The 17,729-nt window shown below is 40.0% G+C and overlaps 1 protein-coding gene across 1 annotated transcript in view; it reads right to left on the bottom strand.

Moving 5' to 3' along the window:
• dntt (deoxynucleotidyltransferase, terminal) overlaps positions 1-17,729 on the bottom strand; it is a 123,779-nt gene that overhangs the window by 50,028 nt on the left and 56,022 nt on the right. The window contains exon 8 of the mRNA XM_022217234.2: positions 12,165-12,267. Coding sequence (XP_022072926.2) covers positions 12,165-12,267 — 103 coding nt within the window. The remainder of the gene's footprint in view (positions 1-12,164; positions 12,268-17,729) is intronic.

Below are 17,729 nucleotides of genomic sequence, written 5' to 3'. Positions count from 1 at the left end.
CCCTGTAACAGACTGGTGACCTGTCCAGGATGTCCCTTGCCTTCACCTTAAGTTAGCTGGGATAGACTCCAACCTCCCATGACCCTACTGTAATGAGGATTAAGTGGTGTATAAATAATGGATGGATGGATGCATGGACTGTGTAGTAAGGCTGCTCTTCTCGGGGTTTTTCTCGACCAGGGAAAGGATTCTTCTGTCATCAACCACACGTTTTTTACGTGGACCTCCAGGTCTTTTGGTGTTGCTGAGCTCACTAGTGTGTTTTTTCTTTTTCAGGATTCACCAAACAGTTGATTTAACCACAGCTAATGTTTTCCAGTCTCTCTGAAGGATTTGTTTTGATTTCTCAGCCTAATGATGGCTTGTTTCACTGATAGTGACAACTCTTTGGACTGCATATTGAGAGTTGACCTCACCAGATTTAAAACATAAATACCACACTTAAAATGGCCTTTTGTCTGCTCCTTGTAAATGGAATAATGAGGGAATAACACACACCTGACCAAGGAACAGATAATAATCCAGTTGTCCAATTACTGTTGATCCCTTAAAAAGGTGGAGGGCACATATTCCTACTCCATTCACCTGATTTGGATGTAAAAAACCTCAAATTACAGTTGAAAGTCTTCACTTAAAGCACATATTGATTGTTTCATTTCAAATCCATTGTAGTGGTGTATATACTGAAAATTGTGTCGATGTCAAAATATGTATGGACCTGATTGAATATCTTAATAAATATAAGATTATAGCATCATGATAATCAATAAACAGCATCAATTTCAAACATTTAGTGGGTGCCATCAAACAAAAATGGCATGCTACTAATAAAAAATGTAAAAAAATAAAATAAAATTCATTCAGCCAGTCATCAACCTTTAAATTAAACTCCATGTCCTGTGTAGCTCAAAGATTGAAGGAATAGTTTGGTGTCTTTGAAATGGAGCTATATAAAGCAGAGGACATTAGGGTTGGGATCCCTGAGGTCACATGGGACCCAATGCAAATCTTGTATTAAGGGGAAATGACAATTTTGCTGCAAGCCTGAGTGGGCAGTTAGAAATAATCTACAGGTCTTAGGATTTACTGCAACCAGAAGGATGAAGTCAACAACAGCAAAGCAAGGAAAGTCTGACATGTTTTCCCAGTTGATACTGACAAAGATGGAAAAGAAGTGGACTTTGTGGTGACAAATGTGCAAGTGTTGATATACAACAGGCTCGGTTTCCACACAAAATTAAACAATATTTGTTCAGCCAGGGTATGAAATGTGTGTGCTACAAGCCCTAGAATAATGACTTCTTATGCAGGTCGTAATTTTGCATCATGATTATCACAGACAAGTATGCAACACTTTAGCAACAAAACACAGAAAAATAATGTCTCCCCTTTGAAGGAGGAGAAAACATCAAATCAACAGAACCCCATATTGTCCAGGTGTAAATGGTCAGGATGTGTGCAGTTGTGAATGGGAGGGAACACAGATGTGTTGGAAGCAGTATTGGTGATCTGGAGTAGGTCTGAGCAGGATTAAGAACACAGTCCTGCATAGGGCTCAAGTATGATGTGTTTATCCATAGTCAATGTTTTATCTGCTGAAGGCTAGACTACACATTAAGCTCACTAATAGTCACACAAATAGAGTGTACACTAACTGAAACTTATTGTGGTTTTCTTTGGAAAACCTTTTTTTAGGCAGCCAAATTTTATTTATTATTATTTATTGCTGACTTCAATCCACTGTAGGGGATTCACTGACTATGGACAAGTCAGTTCAAAAGTTTGGGGTCACTGAAAAATGTCCACATTTTTGAAAGGAAAGCAAATTTTTTGCAATTAAGAGAACATTAAATTAACTGGAAATATAGTCTAGACTTTCTTAATGTGGTAAATGATTGTTCTAGCTGGAAATGGCTGATTTTAATGGAATGTCTACATAGGGGTACAGAGGAACATTTCCAGCAACCATCACTCCTGTGTTCTAATGCTACATTGTGTTAGATGATGGTGCTGAAAGGCTAACTGATGATTAGAAAACCCTTGTGCAATTATGTTAGCACATGAATAAAAGTGTGAATTTTCATGGAAAACATAAAATTGTCTGGGTGACCCCAAACTTTTGGACGGTCGTGTGATTCATGAAGTCCCACTTCAAAGAAACCAAACTATCCTCTTAAATTGTAAATTTTGAGAAATTTTGGGCAAGCGAATGGAAATTTGTTGTTTTACATCCTTTAATCTTGCCTTCAGACAAATCCTGACACATCCAGATTTATAACCGTGTGTCATTGTTAACAGAAATAAAACTACTCTTGAGAAAATCAAAACACTAACATTATAGAGCTTCATCTCCATCAAGCATGTTAAATTACTTTTTGTCTTGTTTGCACTTCGTCAGCGATGTCACTGCTTTGGGGAAAATTCTCCTCACAGCGGGCTTAGCAGGCTTTAGGCAAATTTTCATTTCATTTTCAGAAAATCTTACTGTGTGCTCACTAAGTAGAGCAAATTGATGTTGAAATGAAGATGAGCTGGCTTTTAGAAGTTGCAGCAAATCATGTTGATACTTGTAAAATGAATACATGAATGAAATCAGTTCAGTGATTTAATCGAGAGCAAAGTCTTTATTGGTTGAATAAAGCTTTTAAAAAAATTGCAGCTGTTGTCATGATGTTGAACAAAGAAGGGCTTTAAAAGGACGTGTGTCACTGTGTGAACATGCACCCACACTTGTTATCAGTCTGATTTGAGCCTGGAGTGGTTAAAAAAAAATGGGACGGTTGAATATAAGATTCAACAGAGAAACGAGGCTTCAGTCAGCCATAGTAGATGGCTGAAGCCCATTCCCTGGTAAATGGTTCTACTCCTTAGATAATGGAAATCTCTGCCAGGTGAGATGTCAATGTGTTGAAGAGAGAGAAGGAGAGAGGGTCAGTGATGAGAAACAGGGCCATAAGAGTAGAGAAGAGTGAAATGGAGTGCGAGTGCAAGAGAGCTAGAGAATAAAGCGTTCAACCTGTAAGAGAAAGTGAGAAATATGTGGACGAGTAGATAGCAGGAAAAAGAGACAAGGTGGAAAAAGACAGATAGTCCATGAATTGATTTCCTCGGGGCCTTGCCCTTGCTGATTACGCTCCTCTCTGGATGCGGCAGTGTTAAGGCGATTAAGATTACAAATTGTCAGTTTAATTCCAGCACACGGCGTAATTGTTGGGATACTACTCTCCTCTCAGTGGCCATAAATCTGCTTCACTCTCCTTAAAGAGCAGTAATTGGGAAAGCGAGTGCACCGAGCGGCCACACTGCCTGTCCAGCTGATGACTGAGGTTAATCACAAAACATTAAACATCTTGTCAGCATTGCCTGGATACACTACCAGTCAAAAAGAAAAAAAAATGAAAAGAATGTCGTAGTTCAGTATGTTGTCCAAAATGTCGCAAAAATGTCATTTTAGTACGTCATTCAAAATATCACCAAAACGTCATAGTTTAGTACACTACTAGTAAAAAGTTTGGACACACCTTCCCATTTAATGATTATTCTTCCAGTCCAGGTCATGTGACGCAGCACTCGATCATTCTCCTTCTTGGTCCAAAAGCCTTAAACAGACTGGAGGTGTGTTTGGGGTCATTGTCCTGTTGAAAAATAAATGATGGTCCAACTAAACTCAAACCGGATGGGATGGCATGTCACTGCAGGAAGCTGTGGTAACCATGCTGGTTCAGTGTGCCTTTAATTTTGAATAAATCCCAAACAGTGTCACCAGCAAAGCACCCCCACACCATCACACCTCCTCCTCCATGCTTCATGGCGGGAACCATGCGTGTAGAGACCATCCACTCACCTTTTCTGTGCCGCACAAAGACAAGGCAGGTAGAACCAAAGATCTCAGATTTGGACTCAACAGATGAAATCACAGATTTCCACTGGTCTCACGTCCATTCCTTGTGTTTCTTAGGAAGACAAGTCTCATCTGCTTGTTGCTTTTCCTTAGTAGTGGTTTCTTAACAGCTATTTGACCATAAAGGGTTGGTGCAATCTCCTCTGAACAGTTGATGTAGAGATGTGTCCGCTACTAGAACTCTGTGTGGCGTTTGTATCATTTATCTAGGCGTTATCCTCAGCAGCAGAGGTGACTCTTGGTCTTCCTTTCCTGGGGTGATCCTCATGTGAGCTAGTTTCGTCGTAGCGCTTGATGGTTTTGCAGATGCACTTGAGGATACATTCAAAAATTTTGCAATTTTCTGGACTGACTGACCTTCAGTTCTTAAAGTAATGATGGACTGTCATTTCTCTTTACTTAGCTGATTGATTCTTGCCATAATATGGATTCTAACAGTTGTCCAATAGGACTGTCAACTGTGTACAGACCTGACTTCTGCACAACACAACTGATGGTCGCAACCATCAGATGGACCCATTAAGAAGGCAAGAAATTCCTCAAATTAACCTTGACAAAGTGCTCCTAGAAGTGAAAACCATCTCAGGAGACTACCTCATGAAGATCATCGAGAGAATGCCAAGCGTTTGCAAAGCTGTCATCAAAGCAAACGGTGGCTATTTTGAGGAATCTAAAATATAAAACATGTTTAGTTATTTTACAATTGATCATTTGCTACATAGCTCCATATAGCTTGCTTCATAGTTTTGATGTCTTCAGTGAGAATCTACAGTGTAGAAAGTAGTAAAAAATATAGAAACCTCTAATTATCTTCAGGAGTGAACTCGTTTGTTGTGCAGCTGGAGGCAAAAACTCTTGATGTCACCCTCTGCTACACCTCTGGACCGCTCTCCCTCTGCAATTACAGATAACCATTCACCTTCCAATAACAGGCAGGGATATGGATTCTTAGTTTCCTTTACATTTGGTAATAGCTTAGCTAAAGGCAGTGACAGTTCCCACTTAGATAATGAGGCCAGAATGACAGCATAAAAGCACTTAAATACTGACTAATCTGAAATTAAAATCCCCCTCAGCCACACTCGAGACAAGTTGTGGGAGAAGGTCTTTAGCCAGCTGATACACAGGGCCTTAAATGTAGCGAATATTTCAGCCCCTCCTGGAAAGTGGATTTCCTTCAGCCTTGAATCACAGTGATGCCTTCAGAGAAGAGTATTAATGAGTTATGGTGACAGTTGCACAGACCATTAGGTTGCTGCATGCAGACGCCCTCATTGAATCAGGTTTGTGGCTCTGCTGCCTACACACATTCAGTACAGTATGGCAGCGCTGCTTTCACTCAGTCTCTCTCTTTCAACGTGACACACATACACTCACAAATCCACCATAAAAACAGGATGTCATGAAGCCCCCTGTCTCAGCATCGCCGGGGGCTGTTTAGCCCAATAGCGCTCTAATCATCTCCTACGCAGCAGGTAATGTCAGCAAGCATCTGAGAGTAAGCTTATTCCAACAGAACTGTTTACTGAGGGAATTACAGAGGAGGACAGCGGGAAGATAATCTTACCCCCAAAGCTTCGCCTCTGAGCACTGACACAAAAAAAAAGGAGCCAAGTGAACATGGCTGTCAAAAATGTCATCTAACGGCTGATGATTTTTTTTTTAATTCTATTTATTATTTACTCAGGGTCTTTCTGGAGAGCGTGTGACGAGTGGTCGCAGCAGTCCAGGGGACTGGCGGGATATCAAAACCTGCCTTCAAGTTGCAGATTAGCGTATGTTAGCCAGGACAGTTTGAATTGCGCTTTGACCGTGATGCGCAAGAATGAAAGAGACCGACAGCTGAAATGAAAGTGCAGCATTTCGTTCTGTATGTGCGTCCTCTCAGTGTCAGTCAAAGTAGCCACTGCTGCTCAGGGTTTATTTAGATCTCAAGCGACTAACTCTATGTGACTGCCAAATAACCTCAGCTGTATGGGCAGCTCTGTCTGAATCACTTATTCAACCAAAGGGAAAACTCTGCAATCCCTAACCACATTGACTCAGACCTATTGTGGAGCAATAAAGCCTGAGCTGAATGGCATTGTAATGATAGCAATGCATAGAGAGCTCAGCCTTCAGAAAGCCGCGCTTATGGTATTTAGAGACAGAGATGATAGATGGATGGAGGATGAAACATGGCTCTCTGTGTCTCTTCGTTGCTATTACCAGGGCCAAGCTGAAACTCATCTGTCTGCCACAGAAGCTGGTGGCTGACCTTGCCTCTGCCCCCAAGTTATGCTTTCAGAATATCAGCAGTAGGGGAGGGAAAAAAATGATGAACCCCTTTTTACAAGGACATTTCTAGATAGATGTATTTTTAACTCCCTGCAGGCTGGAGAGGGGTGTTGGATGGATGGGGGTGGGTTTTGGGGGGGGGGGTGTTGAGGCTGGCTATGATATTAGGCCTGACTGAAGACACGTTGGTCCCCGGGGGCTCGATTGCAGATGACAAGGTTACACGACTTAGAGTCAACCTCTGCTACCTCCACTTAATCACTGTCTCTTGTGTCCTCGTCCCTGCAGACCGGTCCCCCCCCCTCTCCATCCCTGTTCCACCTGCCCTGCTGAGAAGAAAGCTTCCGGTCGGATCACGGTAACCCCTTCTTGGTCTCCTAAAGCCTTTTTATCACCTGCCTTGCTGCCTAATTCACTGTCTCACATCTGTCCTGCCGCTCTGTCCCCGCACATTCGCACGTACTTTAGCACCTTAACCTTTCTCCCTCTACCTATAGTGAGTGTAAGTGACTGCAAGCGGTGAGAGCTCCCCACAATAACATACAGTAAGTAGGAGGTAATTATCGTCAGTATGGACCTCTGAAGGAGTGCAGTCATGTGGAGGTGTGGATGGAAAAGGGACAGAGGAGGGAGGGATTTATTTTTAAACCCTGTGATGTCAAAAAGAAGCCAGTACTTCTATGAGACGGCATGATCCTGCTTCTCATCAAGCACTTCTGTCCTCTCAGGACCCTCTCAAACTATATATTTATCTCAGGAGGGAGCCATGGTTCTCAAAAAGCACTCCTTCCATGTCCTCTCATTTGGTCGTTAACAGAAAGTCATCTACTGTACATTTGAGTGATACCATCCAAACATACTAGGTTTTCATTATTGGATATCATGTTTTTCTGTACAATGTATCATCATGCTGTGTTAAAAGCTCCAGCATAACCTAAACATGGACTCGGAAGTAAAGATCCTCTGAAAGCAGACATCATACGCTACCGTTCTACTGTTCAAACGTTTGGGGTGGCCCAGACAATTTCATGCTTTCCATGATAACTCACTTTCATTCATGTGCTAACAGATTGAACAAGGGTTTTCTAATCATCAATTAGCCTTTCAACACAATTAATGATGCAGCATTAGAACAGCAGTGATGGTTGCTGGAAATGGGCCTCTGTACCTTTATGTACATATTCCATGAAAAATCAGCCATTTCCAAGTGAAAGAAAAATAAAAATAAATATAATGTTAAGCATGCTCTTATTCATGGATTCTAAACCTAAATATTTAGGCTAGTTAGGTGAGGTTTTATTATATTTCATTTTATAGGGTTTAAGCCTCAATATTTAAACTTGTTGGGCGTACTTCCTTCCATCCATCCATTATCCATGCACCACTTAATCGTCAGAGTTGTGGGGGACTGTAGTCTATCCCAGCTGATTTAGGGTGAAGGCAAGGGACGCCCTGGACAGGTCACCAGTCTATCACAGGACCACATATAGAGACAAACAATCACACTCGCATTCACGTCGAAGGAAAATTTAGGATTATCGGTTAACCTCAGCATATTTTTTGATTGTAGGAGGAAGCCGGAGTATCTGAAGAAAGCAGGAAGGAAGAACAGGACAGTGCAGAACATGGAAACTCCATGCAGAAAGATCCCAGGAAGGTGGGGACACAAGCTGGGGATCTTCCAGCTGCAAGACGAAAGTGCTAACCACCAGGTCACTGTAGTGTTGGGCGTACTTGTAACATTAATATTATTTCTGTGTTGAAAGCAGTTTGGCTCAATGTCTGTTGTTTTAAATGCGGTATTTTTAGCAAAAATAATACATGTCATTTGGTTCGTGAATCGTTTTCAGCTTCAAAGGAGGCCACAGGGGAAGGTTTAGAGATCTAAAGCCTGCTGTTCTTCCAGAATTCCAAATCACAAGGGCACTTTTCACGGATAAAAAAAAAAACACATTCATGTTGATGCATGTTTGTCAGTTTTCTAGTTTTGCATTCAGTTCGTCCAAACGTTTGCATAACGGAACTTGCAGATGCTGAACTGACTCGACCAGCTTCGGCATCTGTCTCCTCTCAGGGAGCATATGTAAATACAAATGTAAAATGTGCTTATTTAAATTCTTTATACAATCTAATGTCATGTTAGTGCCAGTAGTGTTCATTTTACTGTGATATTAGCAGGAAGTGATTGTCATTATTGAAGGAGAGTCACTAATTAAACCATCATGTGTACGTAAACAGACTGTTATTAACATTTATTGCCTCAATGTTTTATCTCTTTCACACACATTTTCTCACTTTGTCTTCATTCTCCCACTGGTTTAATCAGCCTCTGTCTGTGTCTCTTTTCAATCTCCATCCTCTCCTTCCTCTTTCCCCTCATCCACTTCTCATTTTTTCCCATTTTGCATTAGGGGTATTTCCAGTGCTGGCCATGGTCCCTCCTAAAAGTTCCTAATGTAACCTATTTCTACCGGATCTACTTAACCTTATCCAATGTGTTGCTATTGCAAGCAGCTAACGTGCCAGAACTTGGACCACCTTTCTCTCTGAGTTTGGCACAAAAGGTTTCCAAGGTAATGGGTCTGAATGATGTCTAATAAATGCCTTATTATTAAAAAATACTGCAAATCTTACAGCATCTAACAATGACAATGAAAGAAAGATTGGGGTTTTATGTACATCTGAAAAGTCAATACTAAATTAGCGAGTGCATCATGATTACCAGGACATTATTATCAGGACAGATCATTCACAGTCTTTTTTTTTTCCTATCATTGTAATGTAATTCACGACACCAAAAAACACAATAACACACCAGGAAATATAAATGTTTCACTCGTGGTCATTTACATCATCATCAATAGCAGGTTTTTGGTTCAGATCAGATTTCTATGTCTGCTTTTGGTTTGTTTCTGTGTGTGTTAGGAGTTGTCACGTGTCAGGTGGATGTAAATGGAAATAGTGATTGGTGATATGGTCATTGTGTTTCTGGGTACTCCTATATTAAATGGCCACATTCTATAGTGCTGTGATTTCTGCCACATTTTTTTTCAAGATTTCAGCCACTGGAAATCATACGACTAAGCAGCCTTGGCAGAGTACTGCGCTCTCTCGGTGCTTTTGTCATAATATGTGTTCAAATGATCTAGTAGCTCCAAAAATAATAGATTAAAAAGACCAAAACTATACTTTAACTGTAATACTTCAACTATAATATGTTGTAAATATTTTTGTACTTTTCCTTAATCAGGATTTTCATGCAGGACCAATTGTAATGAGGTGTGCTTAGACTGTTGTTTTGGTTTCTTTACATAGGCACCGAGTATTAAATTGAAAGTGTGTCTGCATATGTGCTCTGGCACCACTGGAAACCAGGGTCGTTTCTTAATGTGTTCAAGGTTTTTTTGAATAAAAACAAATTAAATAAGCAAATCTGAATACCTCTTCCACCTGTGGTTATGTTTTAAATGTTTAAACTAAAATTTCAGAAGTTTCCCAGATAGCAAAGACCTTAGCAAAGAAGAAACTTGTTGCTTGGAAACATATTCTCTGCATAAAATATCGGTTTTGTGGTACAACCCACTGATGTGTTAATCATTTAGATTTTAACTAGTTTAACACTATGTAGAGCTGGAACAATCAAATTCTGTGCAATTCTATCTTTATTTTCCTGGGCGCTAGTCTGTGGTAATGTTGCACACTACTGATGTTTATGTTATGGTGTCCGTTCTCAGTAATTTCCTAACTAAGGTAAAAGAGAAAAGCTAGTACTATGGCTCTAAAGCTTAATGCACTACAGCTTCAGAAAACATGTGCACTAACTGAAACACAAGTAAATTAAGAAAAGTAGAAAAGCACACAGAGACAACAGTACTCCTCCAAGGCTGTTCATTCCCTCCATATGGCATTGTCAAAAATGCAGCTTTTTTTTTTAAAGAAATGCAGCATTCATTTTTTTAGTTATTGATGATCAGAAATCACAACAGGATAGAATATGGCCATTTAATATAGATGTACCCACAAACAAAATGACCTTGCGCTGAGCACAGGTGTCTGTTATGCATTTGTATGTTATGTACGGATATCGAATCATGTGACCTAAATACGCAGCGGGTGGCAAGAATTGATGGGACTCAGAAACATTCCCACTATTTAATCAGTTGTTCCTTGTATCATTTTCAATAGATAAGTCCCAATTCAAATATGAAATTTGGATAAGAATGAAACTAAAATCAGTGTATAAGTGCACTATGAGTATTGTTGCATCCATGGAAGAATCCGTGTAATATCCATCTTATAGAATAACACTGTCTAATATTGTTTTTCTTTCCAAATCCAGAACAATCGGTAGAACATCTAGATTTCTACATAGAGAATCATCTGTACAATGTCAACACTACTATGTATATTCCTCATTTATTTTTAGGTTTTCATTGATATTTCATGTGCTTTTGCACAACCTTACCTTGTCTTATTCAAAGGCAAAATTAGTAAAAAAAAAAAAAAATCATAAATATAATAAGAATGATTATAGCCTAGGAATTGTAAAAACTAATTAGTCAACTAAAACAAGAACAGCTGGAGGTATGATATAATTAAATACCACAGTGAGTAAAACTGGCATTTCCAAACTCAGTCAAAATCAGTATCTGCAGTATAATCCAGTCATTCGAATGTGTGTGATAACAGAAAAAATACTTTTACTGTTCTTCTTCGAAGGTAATTAAATAATTTTAATGTTAATCATTTCGTTGTTAGTTAGTTGTAGCCTACAGTTTATTGATCAATTTTAGAATCCAGGCTGTTTGACCTTCCTGACCTTCCGCATAAAAATGTAGCAACTTTAAAATTAATACACAATGAGTTCTTTGCCTCATTATTGCCCACAGCATAACTAAAACATGTTACAAGTGGTTTGGAGTTACTTTTCCTCTTCATCTACAATAATTAAATTATTTAAATGTTTTCATTACTTAGTTGCTTGTTCTGTTAAGTATGAATTTAAATACATACTTGACCTTGTTGACCTGGAATGAAAGAACCTAACCGCTTTAGCCCTTGCCTGACTTCTTCTTTCTCCTTCTCCCTCCCTCCTTGCTCAGCTTCTCTTTCTCTCTCTCTCTCTCCCGTTGTTGAATAAAACATTTCCATGACATGTTAAAAAATCAGTTCGAAACAAGGACACAGGCACTGAATAATTATGAATACATATTTTTTGCATTCAACTGATTTTTTTTCCTCCAAAAAATATACACAGAGCAGTCACAGCTTACAGAAGCGAGTTAAGGGAATATTCATACTCATAAAACTCACTAAGTAGCTTTTATTTGTAGGTGTGACACATCACCCAACTGTAAAAGACGGACAAGGCGGAAGATAACACTGATGTGTTTTTAGTGTACAAAATGGATGAATGGTTGCTCACGCATGCACCGGGAGAACATGCAAACTCCATGCAGAAAGATCCCAGGATGGCGGGACGTGAACCGGGGCTCTTTTAGCTACAAGGTGTAAGTGCTAACCACCAACCCACTGTGTAGCCCTGGTTACATGATGAAAAATACAAAATAAATCTAATGTGAAAACATTATTTGATGCATTGGGTTAATATAACAATGCTGGTAATTGCATCAAAAACAGCTCAAATGTCTGTTACTGAATTCAAGTTAAAGTAACGTAATGAAATTGGCTTGATGATAATATTTTTCTTAACCTTGAGTTCAAGATTTCAAGTCCTCCCCACTATCCTAACATGCCTGGACAATTTGAAACTGTAATTAAAAACAAGTGGTAATTCTCCTAACTTAATGTAGTTTGTTAGTTGAACATAATTTAATTGCAAATTGTCATAGCTCAAAAAGAATGATGCAAATTGCAGTGTTAATTTGTTTTTGCTGAGGTCAAATATTAAGTGAATTCAGTAAAAAAAAAAAAAAAAACAGATTTAAATTACTGCTGCCAGCTACTACAAAAAGAATGCACTCACTTGTTGTTCCAGTTGATCAATAAGGCTGGTGAGTAGATGCCCCTCCTTCCCCAGCTCTGGCGTGGTCACGATAAAGTCAACATCATGACCAAACTCTTTCCCCCTGTAGATAAAGACATAGCACGGTTACTGGCTCACCGAGTCCTGGGAATAATGAAATGAACCATCTTTTAGTCACAGTCTTTAACTGATGAAGAGGGAAGGTGGCAGACGGAGCTATTAAAAGCACAGGCCAAGCTAATGGCATTGACTTTTTTCATTATTCAAACAAGTCATTTGTCCTAAGCTGTTAAGTGTAAAAGCTCCCTTTTTGTTGCCTCAGCTGTCAGAGCTGTAACTTTTATGAGAATCATCATTTTCTACTTGGATCGGTGTCATAAAGCAGATCCATAGGGAGTCTGACTGGGCTTACACAATGCATTTCCTCTGTCAGCACAAGTGCAGGTAAGGGGTGTTTCACTGCTGTAAGTGATTATCAAGTGATTATCTGGCAGGAACAGATACAGGGAAAAGCTCAGCAGATAACCACTGCATGGGCAGAAGGTGTACGCCCAAACGGCACATCCAAGCTTCTGTCTGGCATCAGCATGCTGAATCATTTAAAACAGTTTTAAATCACCACTGTGATGCTAAGTACAATTAAGTAACTTCTATTTATTTATCTTTTTCATATACAGCAAATTAGTGTCACTTAGTTCATGATTTCAGATTCAAGATATGTTTTACAATCAGTAACCTCGTGTTGTGTTGGCTTGTATCATGAAGCAGAGAAAAATGTAAATGTATGTCATTTGTTAATCAAAATCATATTTTGACTGTCAAGTATGTTTCAGTTTGTGTGAATCTGCCACACCCAACCACCTGGCTACCTGACTAAACTGTCATACTGTGCATAAATTTAACCTGTAGCTACAAGTTAACATGCTGACTCATGTCTAGTTTGCCTACAGTAGTTCCAAGCAGTATTACCACAACACTGTGCATATATAGTATGTGCACTGTGCCAAGGAGAGAAGGGCACAAATACAAATAGAACCCAGCGAGCTAAAGCAGTTTCTCTGTCTTATTTTAAAATGTAATAACAGTCTTCAAGGCTGATTTGCAGATTCGCAAGCAAGCAGGTAATAGGAGCAAAACAGCAATCAGTGGCAGGAATTTATAGACTCGGAAACACCTTCACAGTTTAATCAGTTGTTCCTTCTATCATTTCAAATGAATAAGTCCCGATGAGTCCGCAGCGGTCGATTTGTAGTAGGATCGCAATCATGTGATTGTTAGCAGGCAGCTGACGTAGTGTTTTTTGTTGTCAAAGTTACAGTGACGCTGTGCTGCTATCTCACAGTGACACAGAAATTTTTAAGAACTTCATAGTTTCAGACTATGAGCTGCATCACTGCAAAATCTAATCACTTGGCGCCTGTGTCATTTCTGACCTTCCCTGAAAATTTCATACAACTCCGTTAGTGCGTGTTTGAGTAATATTGCGAGCAGACAGACAGACAGACAAACAAATGGCAATTGTCACATAACTCTGCAGCATTCCTTGGCGGAGTAAAAAGTAAGCTAATGAACGGTACATTTCAGTGATGGTAATTACACCGTTTCCTGCAATTAATCAATCAACACTGAGAGTACATAGTGTTCAATTTTCCTTGAAAACATTTTTAAATTTGTACACTACTGTTCAAAAGTTTGGAGTCACCCACGTTTTCCATGAAAACTCTCATTTTTATTCACGTCCTAATATAACTGCACAAGGGTTTTCTAATCATCAATGAGCCTTTCAACATGATTAGCTAACACAATGTAGCATTAGAACACAGGAGTGATGGTTGCTGGAAATGTTCCTCTTCACTCCTATGTAGATATTCCATTAAAAATCAGGTGTTTCCAGCTAGAATAGTCATTTACCACATTAACAATGTCTAGACTGCATTTGTGATTCCTGTAATTTTATCTTTACTGAAAAAAAACTGCTTTCTTTCAAAAAATAAGGACATTTCTCAGTGACCTCAAACTTTTGAACGGTAGTGTATATTCATATTTTGAAGGTGATCAGAAGAATTGATTTGAAAGGCTGTTACTAAAGTTCACTCCACCGCCACCTGCTGATAACGTATTCTGTTTACTAGCCACATATCGTAATGTTCCAACCACTTCAGATTGGTCCATGTTGTATCTGATGTGCACATGAACCACAGTTAAACACACCCACGAGGGGCATTTTTGCCCACACCTAAATTCACAGAGTAAAATGAGTTAAACTTGACTTATTCACAATTTGAAGTTTCCAATAAAAGTCTCAGTAACTCTAAAAACATATGCATCTACCAGTTAATGAGGACTCACTGGCTCTGTCTGTCGTTGGATGTGCTGATTGGCATTCTAGCAAGATGGCAAGAAAACTGTGGCTTTAGAAAACAAGGCAAACATACGTAACTCGGATGAATTGGAAACTGTTCCAAAGTGTGAATATGATTGACATATGTGCGTGTGTGAGCCCTGTGATGGAACGACCACCTGTCCAAGGTGTAGTCTTTCTTTTCACTCATTGCATGCCGACGGGCCTCAGGCTGACTCAAAACAGCAGTCAGATGGTATGATGAAAAGAAACAGGGTCCCTCTGATTATAGTAACCTGTTAAAACAGCCTCATATAGCGAGTATTCATCAGTTATGAAAGCAGTGCTGACACAAACACACAGCAAACAGCCAGTGCTGAAGTTGTCCCTCAGATGACAGAAGCTTCCCCCTGCCATGCTGAAGCTGGCTGGCGTCTCAGCTCGGGCCTGTTTTGGCGCTACATACCAAAAGGCCAGGCATCATTTCAAACTGATCATTAGCCAGCACCCACTCACTCACACACACACATGTACGCACAAACCCTTTGAGAAACAATGGGCAAAAATCCTACAGACGTATTTGCCAGTGTCATAGCTAACAACAAAGCAAAACGACAATGAATGTCGGGGGCGACATGGCTCCAAAGAAGAATCTACAGCCGTGAGTCTCCAGGTTTGATCTTTCCTTGCTGCCACTAACAAATGGGGTGACGGCAGCAATGAGTGAGCAATATGAAAGAGATGGAGAGAGGCTGTGAATGTCTTGTGTGAAAAGCTTCAAAGGCCACTGTGGCTAATTCAGGGAGCAAGGATGTATTGGAAAGCAGCCATTAGAGCTCCACAAGGCATGATAATGTTAATGGTTAGCTTTTGTGACAAAGAGCATGTACCCCATGGCATTAACGGAATGAGTGCCCGGCATACAGGTTCACTAGCCAGATGCCTCTTAGTCACAGACATCTAATTTGCATTGTGACCTTATATTATTTATCCAGCCCAGTCTCCAGAAAATTGCATTCTTCCGCAGCTAAACTGTATTCTCAATTTCATTTTAAAGGGAGTCATATTTTCTCCTGGAATATGCAGGTTTGTGAATAATCAAATACAGTGGTGGAAAAAAGTTTTCAGACACTAAAAATTTTACACAATCTCAAATATTATCATGAAATATTTGTAGAATTTTTTTGTGTGCGTTTCAAAAGGTGTGGCTGCATCAGATAGACAAAATAGATTTTTTTTCTTCATCGTTCACAACAAAAACTAACAAAACTAAACTCAGTATGTCAGTTCTCAATATTGTCGGTATCAAAGTCAACAAATAACAGAAAATGTGCTCAAAACTGAGCAAAAGATATATGAACCATCACATCATCATTTAGCAGTCCTGCCATTAGCACGCAGTAGAGCTCTAATCCTGGCGGTCATGTTCCCCATGAGCCTTTCACACTTTTGAGGGGTAATCGTGTCCCATTCTTAATGAATTACTGCTTTTAATTCTTCTAAATTCTTTGGTTTATGCTTTCAAACAGACTTTCTGATTATCTGCCACAGATTTTCAATGGTGCTCATGTTTGGGAATTGAGCTGGCCTCTCTAAGACCTGGATACTGTGCTCCTGCAACCAAGTTCTACTGGCACTGGATGTGTTCAAGGGGCATTTTCTTGTTGAAACATCCAGTTTTGACCTCGACAGAACAGTGCACATGCAGAAGGGAGCATGTGGGTTTGGAGAATGCCACAATACTTGGAAGAGTTCAGTGTCTCATCACAGACAGTGAGATAACCAACACCAGCAGCACTCATGCATCCCCAAACCATGATACTGCCTCCACCATGCTTGACAGATACATGGCAAGGGACACCCTGGACAGGTAACCAGTCTGTCATAGGGCTACATATAGAAACAAACAAGCGCACACACACCTATGGGCAATTTAGAATCACCAGTTAACCTCAGCATGTTTTTGGACTGTGGGAAGAAGACTAAGAACCTGGAGAAAACCCACGCATGAGCAGGGAGAACATGCAAACTCCATACAGAAAAACCCCAGGAGGGCCTGGGATGCAAACTGGGGATCTTCTAGCTGTAAGGCGAAAGTGCTAACCACCAAGGCACTGTGCAGCCCCAAATCTAAACAGTGAGTGAAAAATAAGGTGAGACAATAGTGGGTAAAATGAAATTTAAGTCAGAGCAAGCAGGATTTTAGCCCAGTCTCCTGGGTGAAAATCTTTGCACCTTATGGCTTCACTTCCTGACACAGACCTTGTGGCTCTTTAATAAGAAACATTTAAGAAACATTTCTTACTAGACTACAGGTTTAACTATCAAGAACAAAATGTTTTTCGTCTAGAACATGAATTAAAATGCAGCTTCTTTGCAGAGGAATGTAATTTTAGTTAGATAGAATTGTTTTATCCACCCTCTGAAATCACAGAAGTGAGAGAACTCTTTTTTTTTTACAGTTGAGTTTATACTCTGTGGTATTTATATGGTTCTTTATTTGTAAAGTGAACATTTCTACATTAGGTTGACTGGAAGGAGACAGCTATTTGAGAATGCATCGCAGAGTTCATCTGCTGAACGAGCAACTTTTCACTGAACCTCCCAACATTCCTAATTGGCATAGCTGAGATTTCACAACACTTCCAGCTTTTACAGTACGCCTAAGTTGTTTAGCGAGTCTCAGTGCTAGCCTTTGCTGTGCTGGCAAAAACTCACTCGAGTGCAATGCATAAATGTGTGCCATGAATAGCAAAAAACCAAAGCAGGAGAGAGACAGATCATCAGCATAAATTGAGTTTACGTCCAATCAGCGCTGAAGACAACCTGCTCTTATCACAGCCTGGTTGAGTGTGTGAGTAAAGGGCTAACATGGGAATTGGTGGTTATCTGTGGAGAAGACAGCGTGGTACTCCACTTTTCAGTTCCTTCCCATTTGCACTGAGGCATTAGTATGTGTCAGGTCAGAGCGGATACCTCCTCTAATTCAACCTCCGTCAGCGGAAAAGCAGATGACAGCAAGTGAGGCACATTCTCTCCATCAAAGAGGGTGTTTTTCTTCTTCCTCTCCTCTGCCTCTGACAGTGCCCCTTCAGAACACTGTTTTTATTCAGCATTAGCCATCGACTCCTACTCAGCAGGGGGGGACAGGGCTGCGAAGATTTGGCTGCAAATATGAGCTCTGATGGGTCGTTAACATGCTGTGCAACACCACAAGCCCCATG

The sequence above is a fragment of the Acanthochromis polyacanthus genome, chromosome 15 (assembly GCF_021347895.1).
Source record: "Acanthochromis polyacanthus isolate Apoly-LR-REF ecotype Palm Island chromosome 15, KAUST_Apoly_ChrSc, whole genome shotgun sequence".
In the NCBI taxonomy this organism is placed as follows: Eukaryota; Metazoa; Chordata; class Actinopteri; family Pomacentridae; genus Acanthochromis; species Acanthochromis polyacanthus.
Note: the sequence above shows the minus strand (reverse complement) of the source record. Positions and strands in the feature narration are given on the sequence as shown.